Source organism: Gopherus evgoodei, chromosome 1 (assembly GCF_007399415.2).
Source record: "Gopherus evgoodei ecotype Sinaloan lineage chromosome 1, rGopEvg1_v1.p, whole genome shotgun sequence".
NCBI lineage: Eukaryota > Metazoa > Chordata > Testudines > Testudinidae > Gopherus > Gopherus evgoodei.
Window position 1 is genome coordinate 216521688 of NC_044322.1, and position 23521 is coordinate 216545208.

The following is a 23521-nucleotide window of genomic DNA, read 5'->3' on the forward strand; positions in this document are numbered from 1 at the left end:
AGTGAATAAATGAAGACTTGGCACACTGCTTCTGAAAGGCTGCTGACCCTTTGTCTAAACTATTTCTCCTCACAGCCCCTCGCTGAGGTAGAGCAGTGCTGTTATCCCCATTGTACAGAAGGGGCACTGAGGCACACAGACTAAAGGCCAGATTTTCAAAAGGTATTTGGGCACCCAGTGGGATTTTCAAAAGCTCCTAGATAGTTAGGTGCTTTGTAAACCCCATTAGATGCCTAGCTGCATCTTTGAGTACCTAAGGTTTTGAAATTCTGTCCATAAGGCACTGGCCTGAGGTCAGTCATAGATCATTAGGATTGGAAGAGACCTCAGGAGATCTAGTCCAACCCCCTGCTCAAAGCAGGACCCATCTCCAAATGGCCCCTTCAAGGATTGAACTCACAACCCTGGGTTTAGCAGGCCAATGCTCAAACCACTGAGTTATCCCTCCCTTTCCATGAGGGGTGGGAGAAGGGGTGTAGAACCCAGGTCTCAGAGGTAGCACCCTATCCACCAGACCAGCCTCTCTGCTGCATGCTGCACAAAAATAAAGACTGATAGATGGGAGCAAAACCAAGGTGGCCGGTTCTGAGACTTCAGCAAACAGCCCCAAGAGGTTGGGATGGATGCCATGGTTGACAGTATGAAAAGCATCAGAGGTCAGGAAGGATGGAGAATGAGAGTCAGATTAGAGGAGATCACTTAACTCTCAAAGGGTGGCAGGTTCTGCCCCATGCTGTGATGTAGAGCAATGGCTGCTGTGCAGTTTTACATTTTAATTGAAAACTGTTGTCATCATTTTTTGTTCTGAGTTTGAGAAAAAAGGAATCAAAAAGTGTCATATAAGTAACAGATGTGTTTATGCCTCAAGTTCTTAGGGTTTCAGCTGTAGTCAGACCAATTCCAGAAAAAACGAAAATAGAATTTCATCCATAAAGTTGACAGTTATTGTCATATATATTATTCACTGGGCACCATCTGTGTGCTCAGCACTGTTCAGCATATGCCAGAAAATGTAGTCCCTGAGCCAATATGTATAAAATGTGTAGCCCTGAATAAGATGGCTCAGATAATTATACACTTCATACATAACTATTAAACACATGTTAATATCTATGAGTGGAGGCGCTGATGGTGGTAGAAGTTTAACTTGATTAAGGACAAGAATTGACCTTCCAACTTTTTCAAGAGAAGAGCTGCCCAGAGCTCCTGACCTGTGTCTTTTCCTTTCCTGCCTGCAATGAACTGGATATATCTCAGAAGTCTCAATTTTTTTCTCAACATTAAAATGTGGAATTTTCTTGGTGTTTGGTTTTAAATATTCTCCTGTGAGAACTGCAACTCAGTCACTGTATTGGTGTGTTTCAGAGCCTTCGGGAGAGTAACTAGCCTTTTTTCGGGAGAGTAACTACTTATATAGAAGTAAAAGCAGTGTTGCCAACTCTCATGATTTTGACATGAGTCTCATGATAATTATTCTTTTCTTTAAAGCTCTCAGAGTCAAGTGGGTAAGTGATGATTTCACCCTTCATTCTTAAAGAAAAATGAAGTTTCTAACCTTTGTGGCTGTGGAGAAGACTTCAAAATGTGTCTCCCCCTCCCAGTGCATCCTAAAGGCTCAAAAAGCCGAAGGCAAATAAAAAGATCAAATCTATTATTTTTAAGATAAGATTATGAGTTTAAAGCCAATCTCATGATTTTTGGTGAGTCTGATTCATGATTTTTGAACACTTGGGATTGGCAATACTCTGAAAGTGACTTGAAAGTGTCATGTTTACTCCTGTTTAAGGTAAATAGTGAGGAAACACCCCAACAACCCCAGGCAGGTGCAGTATAAACACATGGGGCCTTGCCCTAGTAGGATGTTTTCAAAGTTAAACGATCTATTCCAAGCTTAGTGAACTGCAAAAAAGTGATAGAAAGTAATTCTAGATTTTTCTAGAAGTATTTCAATTGTTGTATTCAAGAGTTAGTAACAAAGTATGATTATGTATAAAAGTTTAAATCTAACCAGTATCCCTTAAGTGACTTGCCACAAGATGTGAGAACATGTATGTTTGCCAGAAGCTGGGAATGAGTGACACGGAATGGATCACTTGATTACCTGTTCTGTAGATAGACCTGTGATCTGACCTAGTATGGCCACTCTTATATTATTAGAGCTCAGTGGGTCTAACATTTATTTAATTCTCTTTTCTAATATAGGAATTAGATACAGTGCTCCTATCAGCTAATTTCAAAGTTATTATTTGAACAAAAACCCTTAGAGTTTTCAGGTGCCTAAGTAGCCCCTGGAATCACAGTTAAAGTTGCCTCTCCCCAATCAAAATCTAAAATGGCACCCCTGCTCCCTAGCTTCTGTTGTCAGAAGCTGAGAATGGGTGACAAGGGATAGATCACTTGATGCTTACCTGTTCTGTTCATTCCTTCTGAAGCATCTGGCATTGGCCACTGTCAGGAGATAGCATACTGGGCTAGATGGTCCTTTGATCTGATGCAATATGGCTGTTCTTATGTTCATTACTGGGGCTCATTGTCAAAATGCTCTTTCAAAGCGTCCCTGATTCAAATAGGCCCCTGTTGAGCCCCTCTAACAGTCTGGTATCTGGCTCCTCAAAAGCAGCCACCAGCCAATCGACCTCAGTGCACCATCCCTGGGGAAACTTTTGCCCCTTGGCTTCACAAATGTCAGAGCAGCCACAAAGGCAGCACCAATAAGACTCATTCAAGAGTCATTGTGCACCTGCTGAGCCTTGCTGCGGTTACGTTTTCTGGTGAAAGGCTTCATGAGCCATAGGACCAAGAGGTAGGCTGGGTCTCCCAGGATCACAGTTGGCATTTCCACATCCCCAATTGTATTTTTCTGATCTGGAAAGGAAGTCCACCCTAGCAGCTTTCTATACAGGTCATTATTCCTGAAGATGCATGCGTCATGCACCTTCCGTGACCACCCTTCACTGATAGTGAAATAACCCCTGTAATCCACCAGTGCTTGCAATACCAGAGAAAAGTAGCCCATTCTGTTGATGTACTTTGTCACAAGATGATCTGGGCCCAAAGTGCTGCAAAGCCATATACTATTTCCCACACATTGTCCAGTATCACAGTCCTTCATAGCAGGAGGCAATTAATGGCCTTGAACACATGCATGACTGCAACCCTCAGGGTGGACTGCCCAACTGCGAACTGATTTGCAAATGACTGGTAGAAGTCTGGAGTTACCAGCTTCCACACTGCAATTGCAACTCGCTTCTTCATCATGAGGGCTGCTCTCATTCCGGAGTCCTTGTGCCACTGGGTGGGGTAAGCTCTGTGCAGAGTTCCAGGCAGGTGGCTTTGCGCATCCAAAAATTCTACAGCCACTGCTTGTCATCGCACACATGCATCATGATGCTATCCCACCACTCAGGGCTTGTTCCCCCAAGCCCAGTACCAACAGACCACTGTGTGCAGCTGCTCTGTGAATGCCAAAAGCAATCCTGAATTGTTTCTTTCTATGGCACACACCAGGGCAGACACCACAGTGTCATTATTCTCACTCTCTCTTCTCAAACATTGTTATCTCAAGGCTAGGTCACGCTGACTATTCTACTGTTTTTCACTCACTTCTGATGTGAACCCTGCTTCTGCAGGTCTCATGATGTTAGGCTAAGACATGACAGAACAGTTGCTCTGTCTCTGACACTTAAATGGCTTCACTTAAACCCTCTTTCCCTGCTTCCACAGGTCATTCACGTTATGTTCATAATGCTCATCACAAGACTGGAGAGCAGTGCAGGATTCATGTTTTCAGACAGGGATAGTGGGTGCACAGTTTACAGGGACTGTTGAAAAGCAGTGCAAAATGTGTCAGAAGCCCATAGAATGATGGGATGGTGAGCCCGCTCCATGAAGCGCTGTGATCCCTTCCCAGAACTTCCAGCGGCAGATGGTGGAAAGTTGCACACTGGGATAGCTACCCCCGGTGCACCGTTCTCTGTCGATGCAAGAGCAGCAACTGTGGATGTGCTTCACCATCACAATCAACATTGTGTGGATTGTGCAAAAAGTGGTTTAATTACAGCAGTAGGTGATCTTTGATGTAACTTAAAATCAGCAAAACTGAATAGTGTAGACATGGCCTTAAACATTGACTTGTGTTTCATCTTTAATTAGCTTTGTGTAACCAACTTCAGTTTATTTGCTTTGATTATTATGTAGGTGATTTCTCTCAGTTATGCAAAGAGATATACATTTAAAAACATTTTATCAAACTTTAATTTGTTTTAAAGTATTAACTTTAAATCAAGTTGTTTAATAAACTTGAACTTTTAAAATTTGAGGTAATTTGCCTAATAATTGATATTTACACTCATAAATTAAAGAATATTCATCCTTTAAAATCACTTGCAGCTAATTTAGTTTATTGCTAATTAATATAATGCAGATATATTAGGGCTGTCAAGTGATCAAAAAAATCAATCATGTGATTAATTGCACTACTAAATAGAATACCATTTATTTAAATAAATATTTTTGGATTTTTCCTATGTTTTCAAATATATTGATTCCAATTATAACAGAATACAAAGTTTATGGTGCTCACTTTATATTTGTTTTTAATTACAAGTATTTGCACTGTAAAAATATAAATATTTTACAATTCACCTAATACAAGTATTTAGTGTAATCTCTATCATGAAAGTTGTACATAATTCTACATTTCTAAGTTCAATAACTGTGTTCAAAAACAAAAATGTAAAACTTTCGAGTCTACAAGTCCATTCAGTCCTGCTTCTTGTTCAGCCAATCACTTAAACTAGTTTGTTTACATTTGCAGGAGATAATGCTGCTTGCTTCTTGTTTGCAATGTTACCTGAAAGCGAGAACAGGTGTTCTCATGGCACTGTTGTATCCAGATGTTTACGTGCCAGCTGCACTAAAGATTCATATGTCCCTTCATGCTTCAACCACCATTCCAGAGGACATGCATCCATGCTGACGATGGGTTCTGCTTGATAACAATCCAAAGCAGTGTGGAGCAACTCATGTTGATTTTCTTCATCTGTCAGATGCCACTAGCAGATGGTTGATTGTCTTTTTTGATGGTTCAGGTTCCGTAGTTTCCTCATCAGAGTGTTTCTCTTTTAAGTATCAGAGGTTAGGCGTGTTAGTCTGGATCTGTAAAAGCAGCAAAGAATCCTGTGGCACCTTATAGACTAACAGACGTTTTGGAGCATGAGCTTTCATGGGTGAATACCCACTTCCTCAGATGCATGTAATGGAATATTTTCATTGGATATTTCCCCCTGGATATTTCCATTACATGCATCTGAGGAAGTGGGTATTCACCCACGAAAGCTCATGCTCCAAAACGTCTGTTAGTCTATAAGGTGCCACAGGATTCTTTGCTGCTTTCTCTTTTAAGACTCCTGCAAGCATGTTACACACCTTGTCCCTCTCAGATTTTGGAAGGCACTTCAGATTCTTAAACTTTGGGTCGAGTGCTGAAATCTCACATTGGTACCTTCTTTATCTTTTGTGAAATCTGCAGTGAAAGTGTTTTTAAAATGAATAACGTGCTGCGTCATCATCCAAGACTGCTATAAGATGAAATATATGGCAGAATGAGGGTAAAACAGAGCAGGGGACAAACAGTTCTCCCCCAAGGAGTTCAGTCACAAATTTAATTAATGCAGTATTTTTTTTAACTAGCATCATCAGCATGGAATGGTGGCTGAAGCATACCAATGTTTGGTACCTAAATACCTTGCAGTGCTGGCTAAAAAAGTGCCATGAAAATGTCTGCTCTCACTTTCTGGTGATATTGTAAATAAGAGGGCAGCATTATATCCTGTAAGTGTAAACAAACAGCAATTGGCTGAACAAGAAGTAGGACTGAGTATACTTGTAGGCTCAAATTTTACATTGTTTTGTTTTTGAGTTCAGTTATGTAACAAATCTACTTTTGTAAATTGCACTTTACGACAAAGATTGCACTACAATACTTATGAGGTGAATTGAAAAATATAATTGTCAATTTTACAGTGCAAATATTTATAATAAAAAATTTACATCTTGATTTCAATTACAAAACAGAATACACATAAAAATGTAGAAAAACATCCAAAATACTGAAAGGATAGACTACCAATTGAAATGTATTAAGTGTGATTAAAACTGCAATTCATTGCAATTTTTTTGATTGCAATGAATTTTTTTTAGTTAATCATGTGAGTTAACTGCACTTAAACAGCAATAAAATATAAGTACATTTAGAGCCATGCAATTCCTTTGTTTAGTATTTTTCAGCTGAAATTTTTAAAATATCCAAGTAATCTTATGAATAATGAATACGATGAAGGTATATGGAAATAAAAAGATACTTATGTACTCAATATAAGCATACAATAATAAGGTAGTATCATATGAATAATTAATACTATGCAGATCTGTGTGCATCTCAAATTTAGCTACCCATTTGTTCAATCAACTTGTAATTAAATTAGTTAGAAGCTGAATACTTCCCCACAATATGAATTATTAATATCATACAAATGCATAGACTAGCTACAAGATAGCTGAATTAAGTGAATGTGATATAATGACTAAATACTGTAGATGTGCAGACTTACCCCTGCTGCGCCTCCCGCTAGTTGTCCTCGGGAATTAGCTCTTCTTCCAGTCAGGAGCGTCCTCTGCAGGCTGGTGATCCACCTGTCCTCTGGCCCTCCATCTCCTTCCCTGGACCTGGTGCCCTTTTAACTGGGTTTTGCCCCCAGCAATACCCCCTTCTTTCAGGGTCTCCCCTCCCTGGGAACCCCCACCCACTATCTCCACCTTGCCTCAGTATCAGGCTACTGCCAGTCATCATCTAGCCCCATGCCCTGGGGCAGACTGCAGTATCAGCCTACCCATCACTGGCAAAGTTGGGTTTAGACCTGCTGTCTTGGCCTACCCCAGGCTGCCCTCTGCAACCCCCAGTCCCTTTTAGCCCTCTGCTAGGTTGCAGCCTGGGGCTTTCCAGTCTGGAGCTCCTCAGCCCTGCTCCACTCAGGTACCCAGTCTCTAGCTCCCTGCAGCCAAGTCCATCTCTTTCTACAGCCAGAGAGAAACTCTTCCTTCTGGCTTCCCTGGCCTTTTTGTAAGGCCTTGTTGCTCAGTATGAGGCATGGCCCCAGCTGCAGACACTTCCCCCAATCAGACAGAGTTTTATCTTGACCAGGCCCAGCCCTCTGCAGGGCTTTTCCAACCCCTTCCAGGCTGGAGTAGATGTTCATCCCACTACAAATACTATACCCACCCCAAGCCCTCCGGACCTTTTCATCGGGCCTCTGCCCCGTAGGCCCGACCGGCCCCCCCGTCCCTTCTCCGCAAGCCGGCTGCACGACCTGCAGCCGGTCCGTTTCCAAACCGCGCCGAGGAAACAGCTCTACACGCTCGTGCTCCACACCCTTCACTTCCTCACCCTCGTGTCCCGCCCTGATACGAAGTGGCGGGACCTCCTGCCACCTTTGGAGGGTGAGGAGCCCCGGTGGGCCAGCCTCTACTCCACCCTGGTCCCAAGGCCCACTGGGGATATCAGTTGGCGGCTCCTCCATGGGGCCGTGAGCACGGGCGTGTACTTGGCGCGGTTTACCCCTGTCCCGGACACCTGCCCCTTCTGCGGCGTGAGGGAGACCCTGGCGCACGTGTATTTAGAGTGTGCCAGGTTGCAGCCCCTACACCGGCTCCTCACGGCCATCCTCTTACGTTTTTGGTTACACTTTTCCCCTCACCTCCTTTTGTATGCACTCCCTATCCGTGGCCCCACGAAGTCCCGGGACCTCCTGGTCAACCTCCTCCTCGCCCTGGCGAAAAAGGCCATCCACGCGACCAGGGAGGGGAGGTTGGCCGACGGAGACTCCGGTGACTGTGGGGCTTGCTTCCGCTCCATGGTCCGATCACGCATCCGGGCGGAGTTCCTCTGGGCGGCGTCCACTGGCTCCCTTGACGCCTTCGAGGAGCAGTGGGCGCTGTCCGGGGTTCTCTGCTCGGTGTCCCCGTTAGGTTCCCTCCTTCTGACCCTTTGACCTCACTCCTGTCCCTGTTCTTTTATTAGTTGTCCCCTGCACTCAGTGGGTTCTGTGGCCCTGTGGTTCCTCCCCTTAGGCTGGGGGAGGATCCTTTAGCAGTGGGCGGGCTTTGCCCGCCCACTTCCCAGACACCCAATAGGTACAAATACTATACACATTTATGTAAATTAGAAACCTATATTAATTGTCCATTTTTTTCCTTTCCACTTGAAAAATATGATTATGTATGTGACTCAGAGGCTCCTTGGCAAAGGATCCCCTATTCTTTGCAAACAACTTTCACCTCAGACCTGGCTAACTCATTAGATCAAACACATGTATTGCAGGATATTTAGCCATAAAGAATAATACGTAAGGTATGTACAGAGAGCGCTAGGTATTTGTCAAGATCCCTAATCATTATGAGATGTCCATCCAGGTAATATTTAAGGAATAATATAATTATATGGAAAGTAGATTTTATGGACTTGGGGCACTGTAAAGCAACTAGCCAGTCTGTGGCGAGAAGCATCTAAGTTTTAAGGACATTGAAAGTGTTAAGACGGAGGTTCCTAGGGTTGTGTCTGGGACCAGAGATATTGGCTAGTGTCATTTGGTTGAAAGTATCTGGGAGCAGCTTACATGCCAGAGGCTGTGCGTGAACAGCCCAGGAGTGGGGGTTCTCACAGCAGAGCAGGGTAAGGCTGGCTCCTAGAGTCAAGGATTGGAGTGACCTAGCAGATCACCGGTCCAGATAACACCAGTGGGGAATGTCAGAATAGGCACCCCACATGATGGAGAGCCTTACACTTTGGTGACTGAGCACTGCATGCCACCAGGGCCTAGCACCAAAAACTATTAAATAAGAAAAACAAAATAAAACAAGAAAGGAAGCCCAATTACTGGTACTCACTGCTAACTAACTATTTACATAAAAAGTAAAGAGAGAAAGTCACTGACAAGGCAGAGACAAAACGGCAAGGTAAGTCATATGAGGACATCCAGCTCAGGCCATGGGTAGTGACAAGGAACTGAAGGGGATTGGGGAGGTACTGCCCTTATATAGCCTCCGCAGGGGCCATAAGGTTGCACAGGGTACATGTGCTGTCCTGACAGCTACTGTGGCACAAAACTCACCAGCTCCAGAACACTGGGCATGCATATGGCTGAATGGAATGCACATGTGCAACCAGACAAAGACGATTTTTATTTTGCATAGTCTACACCTCAGTCAACTAAAATCAAGCTACAGGTATTACCCTGCATCCACCCTAGAAAATAAGGTGGAGTTTATGTGAGGTTTAGCTAGCACATTAGCCATGTCTACTTGAAACTCACTCGCTTTGAGTGAAGCCCTCAGATGTATAACTTCACTGCTAAGAGTAGGAATGGGAGTTGGGACCTGGAAGGGCATCCTTTCCAATGCAGCACCAGGATAGGAGGTTTGGCTGGCTCGGGGGGTGGGAGGCTGAGGAAAGAGATAAGTGTCCTTTCACCCCTAGGCCACAGGCTCCAATCAAGCCTCAATCTGGCTGGTTTAGGGGGAATGTCTGAGAATAGGATATGAAACTTCTCTAGGATCCCCGTTTTAACATGACAAAGGTTGACTGTGATGATGGCCTCAAGTTGAATCTCATGCTCAACTGGTGGGTTGTTGTATGTGAAAGAAGTTTGTGGGCTCTCAACCCACTTCCTAACATGGCAAGGGGTCACACTGCAAAAACCAGCAGAACAACTGACACTAACTGACCCTTGCTGGCAGCCTCAAGCAGAGAGACCCAGGAGTGAATGGGCCGCAGAGACTGAATCTCCTTTCTCCTTCTAAGGGGTCATGGTGAGGCACTTTAGCAGGGGGCAGTGTGGTTGTGGTGGCTGCTCTATTACTGCCTGGAGCTGAGGGGCCAGCATCTTTTCTTAACACTTAAAGCCTTTATTGACAACTTCTTATCAGGGCTCCTCCTTCTCCAAATCCTCTGACCTTCACTGCCAGCCTCCCACGGGTGTATGTGTGTGTGTGTGTCAGAGATTAATTCCTTCCAGCTGGAATTTCCCTTGCCCTCCCCCTTCCCAAAAGTCACCTGATTTCCCCGAAAACCAGCATATGCTAACCCAGCCTAGATCCACATGCTCCCACCCCAGGGACTCAGCCAAGGGGATTGTGAAACAGGCTCTGGAAATTCCGCTGGATGGGAGCTTAGGACGTGAAAAAGCTTCATCTGAGAAGGAGATGCAGGGAGCCATATTCTACAGGCAGGGGGTGCTACAGCATTGTGAGTAAAGGCTCAGACCCTTCCCTGTCAATCCCCCACATCACTGACTGGGATGTGGTCTGGAGACAGAAAAAAAGAGAGACGGAACAGGGAGAGAGAAACAGAGGCAAAGACGGAAAGAGAAGGTAAAATCTCCAAAACTAGCATTAGAAATGGGCATGGACAACATTCCCCATTGCTATTGTGTGGGTTGCTTGGATCAGAAAGGGGTTAATCTGTGTGGTATAGCGAAAAGCAGTAGGGGGCACTGTCCCCAGACTCCAGTACAGTATAGGGGATTCTGTGCTGTAGGGTGGATGACTCAGCAGGGAGCACTTTCTCGCTTGAGTCAGTATTGAGCCAAATACCCTAGCCTGGTGCTTGAGGATGCTGTGTGATTGGGTGTGTGTGAGCCTGTGTCAGTACTGACCCCTACACCCCACCATGGTGCTGAGGTGCTATAGTGCAGGAGGTGCTGTTGTTTGGATGAGAGGTACAGCTTCCTCTCCAAGCATAGGAACTAAAGTTATTTTGGCACGTTCCCCATGAGTTGGGACATTGAAGCTGTTGTCCTGCCCACCATGCACGCACACACAGAGAAAACACTAATCAGCACTGTTGTTTTTGTCTCAGTCCTGTAACTCCAAAGTTCAGAAGCTGAAGCTTTTCAGGAAGGACACAGGATGGAACTTTTGCAGAAGTGGTGAGTTGCTGGGTATAGAAGGGGAGCTTTGACTTATTAATAATTTAATGAACAATGCAGCTCTCCCAGGGAGCAAGGGATGGAAACAGGGAATGGGACCTAGCTCCCCTGCTGGGACTGAACACCAGGCGGTGCTGGACCTAGCCCCTGTAGCACTCCCAGCACCCAGGAAGTGGGAGACTAGGTCTGGGAATGGAATCAGTGTCCATGTCTCCCCTGGCAAGAGCTCCACGTAAATATCTGCAAGAGGAAGGTATTCTCAGTATACAACAGCAAGTCTGATTGCTGCTGAATAACTCTGGAACTATGCTACATATTAATCTTCAGAGCCACTCACTGGCACTTTTCTGTTAATTACATATAATCAGACATAGAGCACTCCTATAACATTGCCTTCCTCTTCCGTCTCTCAGGTGGCTCATCCTCTGTTGCCTCCTGGCCTGGGCTGATGCAGCCCCCATGTATGGCGAGATCCTGTCCCCTAACTACCCTCAGGGGTACCCTAATGATGTGAAGGAGTCCTGGGAAATCAGTGTTCCCCCAGGGTATGGCATCCGCCTCTATTTCACCCACCTAGACATAGAGCCATCCCAGGACTGCGAGTATGACTCTGTGAAGGTACAGTACCCCATCCACCCCCATTCAGGGGAACAGAGGGGATTGTGGGGCAGGACTAAGGAGCAGCAGCAGAGCTCAGTGGGGTCTGTGGGGAAGAACTGAAGAACATCGACAGAACTTTGTACGGGAGTCCAGGACTGGAATAGGGGGCCTACTGGCCCCTCCTGGGGTTGAACTCATTGAAGCACAAATGATTCAGTGCATTCACACTAGCCATGGCGGAATCAGTCTGAGTTTTGCCTGGCATCTGCACTAGCACTCTTTAAACCAATTCAGTTTCAATGCCCTCTGCTCACCTGTTCTCACTACAGGGTCATATGCAGAGCTACCAGCTCTGTTCCACAGCTATCTCAGTCACTGAGCCTCCAGTAGTTTGCCAGCCGAGTGTCCACTCTCCCATCCCCCATTTCCCTTCCACATTGTCTCCATTAGAAATGCCCTCCCAACCGCTATTAATGTCCCCCTTCCAGTCACATCCTCAGTCAATGAACCCTAGTTGTGCAAAGGCTATTTTAGCTATGAGTGTCATTGACCTTCACCCTGGTACCCAAACACTTAAGCCTGAAATGACTCAAAGTTAACCTCTGAACAACCATAAACTATGCAGTGTAACTGGTTGCACGATAATGAGCTGCTCGGGGAGCTTGAGTGTAGACATGGGGCATGTTGCTATTGTGCCAAGGGGCTCAAATGTTGATAACAACAAATTTCTCTAGTGAGACAAGACTTCTCTGTCTGTCCTCTGCAGATCCTGTCCGGTGACCAGGTCGAGGGCCTGCTCTGTGGGCGAAAGCGCAGCAAAGACCCTGGTTCCCCAATCCTGGAGGAATTCTATGTCCCTTATAACACCCTGACTGTGACTTTCCAGTCAGATTTTTCCAATGAGGAGCGTTTCACTGGTTTCAGTGCCTATTATGTTGCAGTGGGTAAGGCTGGGCCTGCCTCCAAGTCTCTGGAGTGTCCTGTGGACATGAGCTTCTGCACAGCAGTGTCCAGAGAGGGAGGGGCTTTTGCACCAATGTCTTCCTCACAGTGCTGTACTATCACTGTCCAACTGGGAGAAACCCCAGCAGAGTGAGCTTCTCCACAGCAGTGCCAGTCAGCACTCTGCTTCAGTACTTCTACTCTAGAGACCTCCCCTGCTTGGCATCAGTGCCTGTTTACCCCACTCCCTAATAGTAACCTGATTTCTTCCCCCAGTTTCCTCTCTCATGCTCGGCTCACTCGAGTCTCTCTTTACTCCTTGCAGATGTGAATGAATGCATGGATTTCATGGAGGATGCCTGCAGCCACTATTGCAATAACTACATTGGTGGTTACTTCTGCTCCTGTCCCCCAGAGTACTTCCTGCATGAGAATCAGAAGACATGTGGAGGTAAGAGCTTCGCAGCTGCTGCCCCCAACAGCAGGAGGTGATGTAGGCCCCATTGATACTGAACTGGGAGGAACGTCTCCATCGGTGGTCTGGCTGTTAAGGAAATGCACAAGGGATGGTAAACGGGAAGGAGATGCAACAGACTGGGAGTACAGAACAATAAACCAATGGGCTATAGAATGGGAATAGCAAAATGATTCACCATCTGAATGGGGGGGAATAGCGCTAAACAACGGAAGGGAGTAAAGAACTACAGACACCAGTAAATCAGAAGTTTGCAAAGTGTTCTGGCTTCCAGCGAGGCCAGTGCAATTTTGGGGGGTTGCATAAATGGAGGTATCCTGGAGCAGGAAAATATCAATATAGTATCCCACTGGGACACTGTGCTCAGCTGGAGGGGACTCAGTCTCGGAGGCCTCACATCCCAGAATGGAGAGGGACAATCCTTCTCCATAGAACTCTGGGGAGATCCCATTTGGGGTACTATAGGCAGCAATGGGATCCTTAACTGTAGGAAAAGAGTGACAAACTGAGGGAGCTCAGAGAGGAGCTCAAAATGCACAGGAAATCAGAGGGGTACATTCAAAGAGCTAAATTCTGCCAGCTAGGCAAAACACTTGTTGGTTGTGTAACACAAACACTGTCTGCAGGTGTGCAAGGGGCACAAATCAGAGATGAAGGGGGATTGTTTCTGGAAGGCTGAAAGGGGAGAACTAGGGGAAATGGGGGTGAGATTGAACCAAAGGACAGGTGCTCAGGAACCATCCCCCATTCCAGGGGGATCTGTGCAGTTGTCTCCCCAGATGAAGGACCCGGAGCTCCACTGCTCAGGACACTAGGAAATGGGGTCCCCAGAAAGTGGATGGGAGAACAATCCTCTCCTGGTCCACCAATGAGAGAGACAGATTCTCATTTCTGGCTGATGCAATGTCTCGATGTGATTAATGTAGGTTACAGGACACTGGAGATGGATTGGAAGGTGGGGGCTCTCCCCTCATCTTCCTTCCTGACCTCCCTGTCCACGTTCCTTCCTCAACCATAGTGAACTGCAGTGGGAATGTATTCACTGAGCTGTCAGGGGAAATCTCCAGTCCCAACTACCCCAACCTGTACCCTGAGAGCTTGATCTGTGAATACCGTGTGGTCCTGGAGCCGGGCTACCGTGTGGTGCTGAACATCAGGAGTGAGGACTTTGATGTAGAACCAGCTGACTCAGAAGGGAACTGCCCCGACAGCTTAACAGTAGGTGGTAGGGTACAGACGGGAGATCTCTCTGACTGGGGTCCCTTTACCCTGCTCACCCCTGATCTCAGCCATGTCTCCCTAGAGATTCCCTTCCTCTCACACTCAAGGGTTCCCCTCTCCCTGTTCCTCTCTAATCCCAGATGAGCCCACCCCATTAGAGATTTCCTTCCCCTCACATTCAGTGCCCCCTCTCCTTGCTCAACTTTAATCCCATCTGTATATCCCTGTTAAAATCTCCCACTCCTTGACTCTGTCTCTGTCACTTTTTCTCTGTCTCCTACTCTTCTCGTCCAATTTGTCATTGCTTCTGGTTTATTATTTTCCCAGTTCACAGACGGAAAACAACATTTTGGTCCCTATTGTGGCAACAAATTCCCAGGGCCTCCAGAAATTAAAACCAGGAGCAATATTCTTGACATTATCTTCCAAACAGACAAAACGGCACAAAAGAAAGGCTGGAAAATGCGCTACTTCGGGGACCGTGAGTAAAAACCTTGGAAAATGCTCACTTTACTGCTCTGAGACAGAGAGGATGGATAGATGGTTTGGCTAAGTTGATGCCTATTGCTTGGGTGAAAGTGGGATTGCTGGCTGGGAGTCAAAGAGAGAAAGGTGGGAAAAAAGAGAGCGAGTGAGTCTCAAACCGATCAGTCACTTATATCCTCTTTCCTCCCCAAAGCAATACCCTGTCCCCAGAGTGTCACCCCAAACTCTATTCTTGACCCCCTAAAGGACAACTACATCTTCAAGGACTACGTGAAGGTGACCTGCGTGAAAGGTTATGAGGTTGTGACGGTAAGCTGCCCATCCAGCCCAGCAATGGGGTTCTATGATCCCTTCCCCTCAGATGTCCTGAGAACCCTATTGACCTCTAAGTATCTCTGCCAGGCACTCTGAAGCACCTTCTCCTTTCTCCCTACCCACCATGGAAGCGGAAGGTCAGTTCCTAAAACCTAACAGGGAGAGAATATGTTGTGTGCAGATTTTAGTATAGAACCACTTGGACAAATGGGGACTCCTTCCCCAACAGCTCTGCAGTGGTTCTGGATGCCTTCACTGTTCTTGAAACAGGAAATTGCTATGGCTGACTCAGACCACTGGGCCTGTTTAGCCCGATGACATCATGCCTTCTGCCCCACTCCAGACCAGGTCAGACCAATAGTCTTGTCTAACCTAGTACTCTGCCTCCCTCTATACCTGACTGCTCCGCAGATATCCCTACATCTCAGTGAAATCCCTCCATGGGGGAGCTTAATGAGGTTACATTTCACTCTCAGTAACTGACACCTTCTTTCACTCAGCAACAAGGCAGCCTAGCAGCCTTTCACTCCAGCTGCCAGAGTAATGGAGAATGGAGCAACTTGCACCACAAATGTGTCCGTAAGTGTCCCTTTCCTCTATGGCTGTAGGAAATCTGGAAATGGGATATGGACCTTTCAGCATTAGGGCATTAGTTTCAATCTGGCCTTAGATGTGGGGGAATGGGTGACCCACAGCGGGATGAGGAATGGGCTCTGAGCCTGTCTAGTGCAGTGATGACCAGTGATGAATGAGGAGTTGTAGTGGTTCCTAGTCAGACAGTGTAAATGGATTGTTGGGTGGGGATGCCTCTTTGATAACTGTCCTTTCTGTTTTTCTCTGCAGCTGTGGACTGTGGTCTGCCTGACACTATTGACAATGGCAGAGTCACCTACCGGTCAGGATTTGAGGAGACTCAGTACGAAGCCATTATCCACTATGACTGCGAAGAACCATATTATACCCTGCAAACCAGAGGGGACGGTAGGCATTCCCCTGCCACGGTGGCCTCTATCCATGACTAAAGGCCCAAGAAAGAGCATTGTCCAATTGCTGTATTCTAACTGCACCCAGTAAGATCCCCTCATGGGGCTGAGGCTGAGACTATATTCCTAGGGAAGACTCTACTGGTTGGCGTAGCCCAGCCTCACCCAGATAAAATCCCCTAATTGGGTGAGCTTGTAGCCGATGGTCCTGTTCAATGGCTACCACACAATTGTCACTGATAGTCTCTGTCACTGGCAGCTTCAGAAGAGTGGTCAAGGATTTCATAGGACAGAGCACATATTCTCTGCCAGGGTAGGGGCTGAGGCACATTGGCAGGGGTTCTGTGTCTGTGTGAGGGGGAGCTCACTCTGTTGCTTACCGGGCTGTACTCACTGTCAGTCTGTCACCTTTGCACAGTGATCTGTCCCTTGCCACACATTAACTAGATTAAAAACTGGCTAACTGATGGGTCTCAAAGTGTAATTGTAAATGGGGAAGCATCATGGAGCAAGTATGTTTCCAGTGGGGTCCCACAGGCATTTGTTCTTGGCCTTAGGCTTTTTAGAGTTTTTATCAATGAGCTGGAAGAAAACATTAAATTGTCACCGATAAAGTTTGCAGATGACACAAAAATTGGGGCAGTGGTAAATAATGAAAAGGACAGGTCACTGATACAGAGAGATCTGGCTTGGTTGGTAAACTGGGCACAAGCAAACAGTTTGTTTTAACATTTTAGTACAGCCAAATCTAAATGTACACATCTAGAAATAAAGATTGTAGGCCATATTTTTAGGATGGGGGAGTCTAGCCTAGAAAGCCATGATCCTGAAACAGACTTGGTGTTTGTGGTGGATAATTGTGAACTCCCAGTGTGACGCGGTGGCCAAAAGAGCTAATGTGATCCTTGGATGTATAAATGGGAATATTGAATAGCTGTAGGAAGATTATATTACCTCTGTATTTGGCACTGATATGACCACTGCTGGCATACTGGGTCCAGTTCTGTGTCCCTAATTCATTAAAGATGCTGATAAATTGGAGAAGGTTCAGAGAAGAGCTATGAGAATGATTAAAAGTTTAGAAAACACACCTTATATTGTTAGACTCAAGGAGTTCAATCTATTTAACTTAACAAAGAGAAGGTTAACGGATGACTTGATCTCAGTCTATAAGTACCTACATGGGGAACAGAAATTTGATAATAGACTCTTCAGTCTCACATACAAAAGTATAGCAAAATCCAGTGCCTGGAAATTGAAACTAGACAAATTCATACTGGAAAGAAGACAATTTTTTAACAGGGTGGGTAACTAATCCATTGGAAAAACTGACCCAGGGCCATTGTGAATTCTCCATCACTGGCCATTTTGAAATCAAGATTGGATGTTTTTCTAAAAGACCTGCTCTAGCTCACACAGAAATTAATAAATTAAAGGAAGTCTTGTGCCCTGTGTTTTGCAGGAGATCAGACTAGGTGATCACAGTCATCCCTTCTGGCCACAGAATCTAAGAAAACCAGTTCCCCAGAGTTGTTGGTCACATTCTCATGATGTTTTGTGCTGAAATCCTTTCTATGCTTCTGTGTTTTCCAAGGGGTTTATCGGTGTTCAGCCAGTGGGAAATGGGTGAGCGAAGAGATGGGAACAGAGCTTCCAGCATGTGTCCCAGGTATCATAAAGAACTTTGTCTATGTGTGCCTGTTGTGTGTGTGTGTGTTTTGTGGAGATCCAATCACCATTAAAAGTCAGATTTCTCTCCACCACTTCTCTCTAATTTAAAGAAAGCTGAACCAATCTGCCTGAAAAATTGCTGGTTCCTTTTCCAGGGTAGAATTTGACTGGGTAATTTGAGTAACATTAGATTGGGTGTTTCTGAGATCAATGGGTTCCTGAGAAAGATCAGAGGGGGCAGCAGAAGGAAACTGGGAAGTACATAAGCTCTACCGGTCTTCTAGTGAACCAGCTCACCGCAGCCAGTATTGGACCCTGCTACCGCCTCTTTTTCTCTACTATTGGCTATGCTGGTTCTCATGTTTTAGCCCTTCAGACAAATTAAAATTCATCCCCTTCCAGCAGATAAACAAAAAAAAGTCTGCAAAACCAAAACAGACGTCCAGAAACCTCACGCTGGGTCTTCCCCAGTTTAGTCAGATGTATCCTCACCAGGCCACATAAATTTTTCACCCTCTCTTGGATGTAGCTTCTCCTGTAGCCTTCTCCTGGGCTCAGCAGTCCATTATGTGCTGTTGGAGCAGGGCAATAGACAGGGGACTTCACCTGCCTTCGCTGGAAAGCCCAGCATAGACCCCTAGGAAAGCATAAATGTTAACTCTCTTCAATACTCATCCATGATCTCCTAGCCAGACTACCTTGAATATCCTTTCTCAGGGCCTCTAACTGCCCCTTAAGGGGGAGTTGCTCCTGCCCCTTGCTGCAGTTAGCTCCAGCCAGGCCTCTCCCTCTAGCTAGTATGGAGAGCTCCTTCCCTAGTGCTCTCTGAGTCTCCTGTAGGTCTCTCACCTGTGACTCATTCAGCAGGCTCCCTCTGATAGGAAGCACCACCTCGTGGCTACTGGTATGTGATGCCTGGTCACCTGAACCAGCCACCAGGTCCAGTTCAAACTCACCATCTGGGAGGTGGATAACTAGGCACTGGTGGGGCTGAGCTAGCCCCCCTGAAAGGGCCAGCCCACTCTGTGATATGAACCTTGCAATGTCTGCATAGACTCCTGTCAAACAGCAACTCCTGAAACATGATTTAAAAAATAAAATTAAGGAAATTCCATGACAGAGAACGATGAATTACGTTTCTGTGAAGTTTGAAACTGTAGCCTGGCAATTGTACAACCTAACATTCTAAACTAAGGACATTCACTTTAATTGGATAAAATCCACAAAAGATGGAGAGTCACAGACTTCACAGATTATGATAATGTGACAAAGAGTTCTGTGGCACTTTATAGACTAACAGATGTACTGGAGCATGAGCTTTAGCAGATGAATACCTACTTCGTCAGATGCATGTCACTATGCATGTCACAGATGTATTACTGTGATAATGTGAGTAGCCTTACATGTTGGCCCTCATATTATCACTGAATAAGCTGAATCTCACCGACAATTTTACCCTCAAACAGGGCCGACGCAAGGATATTTTGCACTCTAGGCGAAACTTCCACCTTGTGTCCCCCACCCGTCCCCCTCCCCCCGGAGCATTGCTTATTATAAACTTTCAAAAATGAATACTGCATAACGTGGCATTGTTTATTAGACTTAATACAGATTTGGCTTTAAAATTTATTAATTTCATTAGTTAGTCTACATATTTAATGAAACTAAATGAATAACCTGACAGGGGGTATGGGGCTGGTTGGCTTTGGGCATGGGGGTGTGACAGGGGACGTGGGGCTAGCTGGTTTCGGGCACAGGGGTGCGACAGGGGTTGGCTGGAGACTTCAGGTGTGGGTCTGGCTGGCTTCAGGCAGGGGGGTGGGACAGGGGTTGGCTGGAGACAGGGGGTGTGGGGCTGGCTTCAGGCAGGGGGTGCAGCAGGGGCTGGCTGCAGGCAGGACAGGGGTGTGGGGATGGCTGGAGGCAGGGCAGGGGGTGCAGCAGGGGCTGGCTGCGAGCAGGGTGGTGGGTACCGGGGTCATCTCTAGATATTCTGGGGCCCTACGCAGCCCCCCCGCGGGGTGTGTGTGTGGTGCCCTAGGCCTCCATGGGGTGGAGTGGGAGCGGGAGGGCCCCAGACTTCCATGGGGGGGCAGGCCTCAGGGGGGCGGGTCTGGCTTGGGGGAGCAGGGGGGAACCACCCCCCAGCACTCACTGGCAGCGCAGCAGGGGCCGGGTCTCTGCACTTCCCCCCGCTGGTGAGTGCAGGCCTGGCCCTGCTGCAGAGCTCAGGGGAGTGGAGGCAGGGGCCCTGGGGAAGAGCCAGAGCAGCAGGGAGCATCGCAGCGCCCCCGGCAGCTGGAGGAGGAATGACATCACTTCCCGGCCTGCCAGCCCTTGCCCCTCGCACAGCGGCGGGAAGAGGGTTACACGTTTAGCCGGTGCCAGGTGAGCATCCCAGACATTTTGGGCACTGCTTTTTGGTGTCCTCAAATCTTGGTGCCCTAGGTGGCCACCTAGTTTGCCTAGTGGTTGCACCGGCCCTGCCCTCAAAGAACACACAGCTTCACTGCATCCATGAGACTCATTGCCTGTGACTCTCCTAACCAATGCCCCTACACTATAGGATTTACATACCATGAGCAGAGAAGACTGTGATGGCAAAAGATCAAAGACTATTATGTGTAAAACCAGTGCATTATACTTCAGACTATCCAGAGTTCATGTATAAATTCTCCAGAAGAGCGGGTTTGTCTGATTTAATTCTTTCTACGGCCTTTACCAAACTCCTTCACAAAGAAATCCTTCATCTTAAGGGAATATATTGCAAAAGAAGAATGACTGGTACAGTAGATGGCCGATATTAGCTTGGCAGTGATAACAGGTCAGAACTGAGCCTGTTTGGGTGACTTTAACAGTGAATTTCTTGACTTCTTACATTAGAATTTGAGGATGCATAGGAGACAAGGTGGGTGAGGACCCACTTTTGTTGGTGGAAGATACAATCTTTTGAGCTACACTGAGTTCTTCTTCAACCAACATGACTTCAACAGCAATGCAAACAATTTAAGGATAGGCATTTTTATACTTCATTGAAGTTAACAAACTTTTAATTTCCGAATTTGCTTAGTATGGGCTGTCAATTAGTTGCATTTAACTCAAGCAATTAATGCAAAATAAATGAATGAGATTTTTAAAAACTGTTGCGATAAATTGCACTTTTAATCACCCTGTTAAAAAGATAGTAGAATACCAATTTAAATTTATAATAAATATTTTTGGATGTTTTCTACGTTTTCAAATATATTCACTTCATTTACAACACAAAATACAAAGTGTACAGTGCTCACTTTATATTACAACAATGCCATGCAAACGCCTGTTCTCACTTTCAGGTGATATTGTAAATAAGAAGCAGGCAGCATTATCTCCGGTAAATGTAAACAAACTTGTTTGTCATAGTGATTGGCTGAACAAGAAGTAGGACTGAGTGGACTTCTGGCTCTAAAGTTTTATATTGTTTTGGTTTTGAGTGCAGTTATGTAAAAAAAAATTCTAAATTTGTAAGCTGCCTTTTCACGATAAAGAGGTTGCATTATAGTACTTGTATGAGATGAATTGACAAATACTATTTCTTTTATCTTTTTTACAGTACAAAATATTTGTAATAAAAATAATAATATAAAGTGAGCAGTGTACACTTTGTATTCTGAGTTGTAATTTAAATCAATATATTGAAAATGTAGAAAAACATCCAAAATATTTATAAAATATTTTAAATTGGTATTCTATTATTGTTTAACAGTGTAATTAAACTCTGAATTAATTGTGATTTTTTTTAATCGTTTGACAACCCTATTCCTAAGTTTATCTTTTCTGTAAACTTTAGATGCAGATTATTTGACACAGAACTGCCATGGATAGAGGTTACTCTGAACCAGGATGATGTCAAGGAGACAGGAAAGAGGAGACTAGGGGGGGTTTGGAGGGGAGGGACAGCTCAGTGGTTTGAACATTGGCCTGCTAAACCCAATTCTTGAGGGGACCACTTAGGGAGCTGGGGCAAAATCAGTACTTTGTCCTGCTGGTGAAGGCAGGGGCAGGGTGACCAGATAGCAAGTGTGAAAAATCAGGACGGGGTAGGGTGTAATAGGATCCTATATAAGAAAAAGCCTCAAATATCAGGATTGTCCCTATAAAATTAGGATATCTGGTCACCCTAGGCAGGGGGCTGGACCCAATGACCCTTTGGGGTCCCTTTCAGTTCTATGAGATAGGTATATCTCTCTAACCGCCCTACTGCCAAGTGGTAATTCTCCCATTGCATCCGTTATTATTTCCCTTCTAGTCTGTGGAATCCCCAGTACACCCATCCAGGAGCAGCAGAGGATTTTTGGGGGCACCCGTGCTAAGCCAGGCAACTTCCCCTGGCAGGTCTTATTCCAAAACCCACGGGGAGGTGGGGTACTTATTTCGGACCGCTGGGTGCTGACTGCAGCTCATGTGCTGGATGATTTAAATAGCAAGCCTGTAATGTATGCTGGGGTGACCAATATCAACCAACGGTCCCAGAAGGAGGAGCTCATACAGCTGTTTGAAGAAGAAGTGTTCATTCACCCTAAGTGGGCAAAGGTGGCAAACCCAGATGCTCGGACAAATTTTGATAATGACATTGCACTGCTGAGGCTGACGGCGCCTGTGAAGATGGGCCCCAGGATCTCACCACTCTGCCTCCCTGGTAGTTCCCCTGAATATGAGCTGGAGAAAGGCAGACTGGGCTACATATCTGGCTGGGGCCGGACAGAGGACCGAAACAAAGTTTACCATCTCATGAAGGCGCAGATCCCTGTGGTGGACATGGCACAGTGCCGTAGTGTGAAGCCGATTCCACCTGCTGATTCCACCACTTTCCACTTCACTGACAACATGGTCTGTGCTGGAGATGGCACAAAGGACAGCTGTTCTGGGGACAGTGGCGGAGCCTATGCCATCAAAGACCCCCACAATGACAGACGGTACTATGTGGGTGGCCTGGTCTCCTGGGGACCACGGTGTGGTACATATGGCCTTTACACCAGAGTGGGGCGCTACCGGAACTGGATCATGGAGACCATGAGTCAATATGAGGAGGCAGAGGGATCACACCAATAGATCCTTCTCACCCTAGGGCACTGCCATCTCATCAGGTGTTGAGGTCACATGTCTCAGCAGATTGGCTGCCCTTTGATCCCATCTACTCTTTGTGCAACAGACCAACTGCATTGTGGCTGTGCCAGAGTAGGAAGTCAGAAACAATGGGTTATTTATTCCATTGTTACTACATCAAGAAGGGGCATCTCTCTTCCTTCCTCCACTGGAATTGCCAGGGCAGGAGCAGAGAGCATGCTGGGTAAAGAGACCCCCTTTTACCTTTACCCATCACATTCTTTGCTCAAATTCCTTGGTTTTTAGAGAGAAGCTAGCCAGGCTGTGTCCGCATGATCGCTCCGAGGCTGAAACCCATCAGTGGGGACAATAGAAGGTAATTGCTGGTCCATAAGTACTAGGTTCAGAGCCTGGCCAACCAATAGATGAGGGACTGCTCCTTCTCCTCACTGGAACAATAGAGGCTCATTGACTTCCAACTCACATATTCTCTGTATCACTTACAATATCTAACTGCATTAAAGGATCACCAAATCACCTCCCTGTGTGTGCAGTCTCCTTTCTTCTCAGACTAGACCTAGGTTCCCAACTAAAGTGACCCATCTCCTCCCTCACTCCCATGCTAATAGCTATAGGCCTTTTAAAAGCTGTGGCTCATGCTACCTCACTGCAGCATCTGGGACCTTTATATGAGCCACAGCTGAACTGGCTGGATCCTCACTGGCAGCTGCTGTCAAGGAGCAGGGTTGCCCAGAGCAGGG

The 23521-nt window shown here is 46.1% G+C and overlaps 1 protein-coding gene across 1 annotated transcript; it reads left to right on the forward strand.

Annotated features, from left to right (window-relative positions):
* Positions 1–10254: 10254 nt before the first annotated feature.
* Positions 10255–23299, forward strand: C1S (complement C1s). The gene is made up of 12 exons (XM_030536113.1): positions 10255–10425; positions 10913–10982; positions 11396–11600; positions 12349–12526; positions 12850–12975; positions 14018–14217; positions 14548–14701; positions 14900–15015; positions 15522–15600; positions 15865–16002; positions 17599–17673; positions 21964–23299. Exons 2-12 carry the CDS (start codon positions 10963–10965, stop codon positions 22764–22766), a joined length of 2094 nt encoding a protein of 697 aa, XP_030391973.1. The 5' UTR covers positions 10255–10425; positions 10913–10962; the 3' UTR covers positions 22767–23299.
* Positions 23300–23521: the final 222 nt, after the last annotated feature.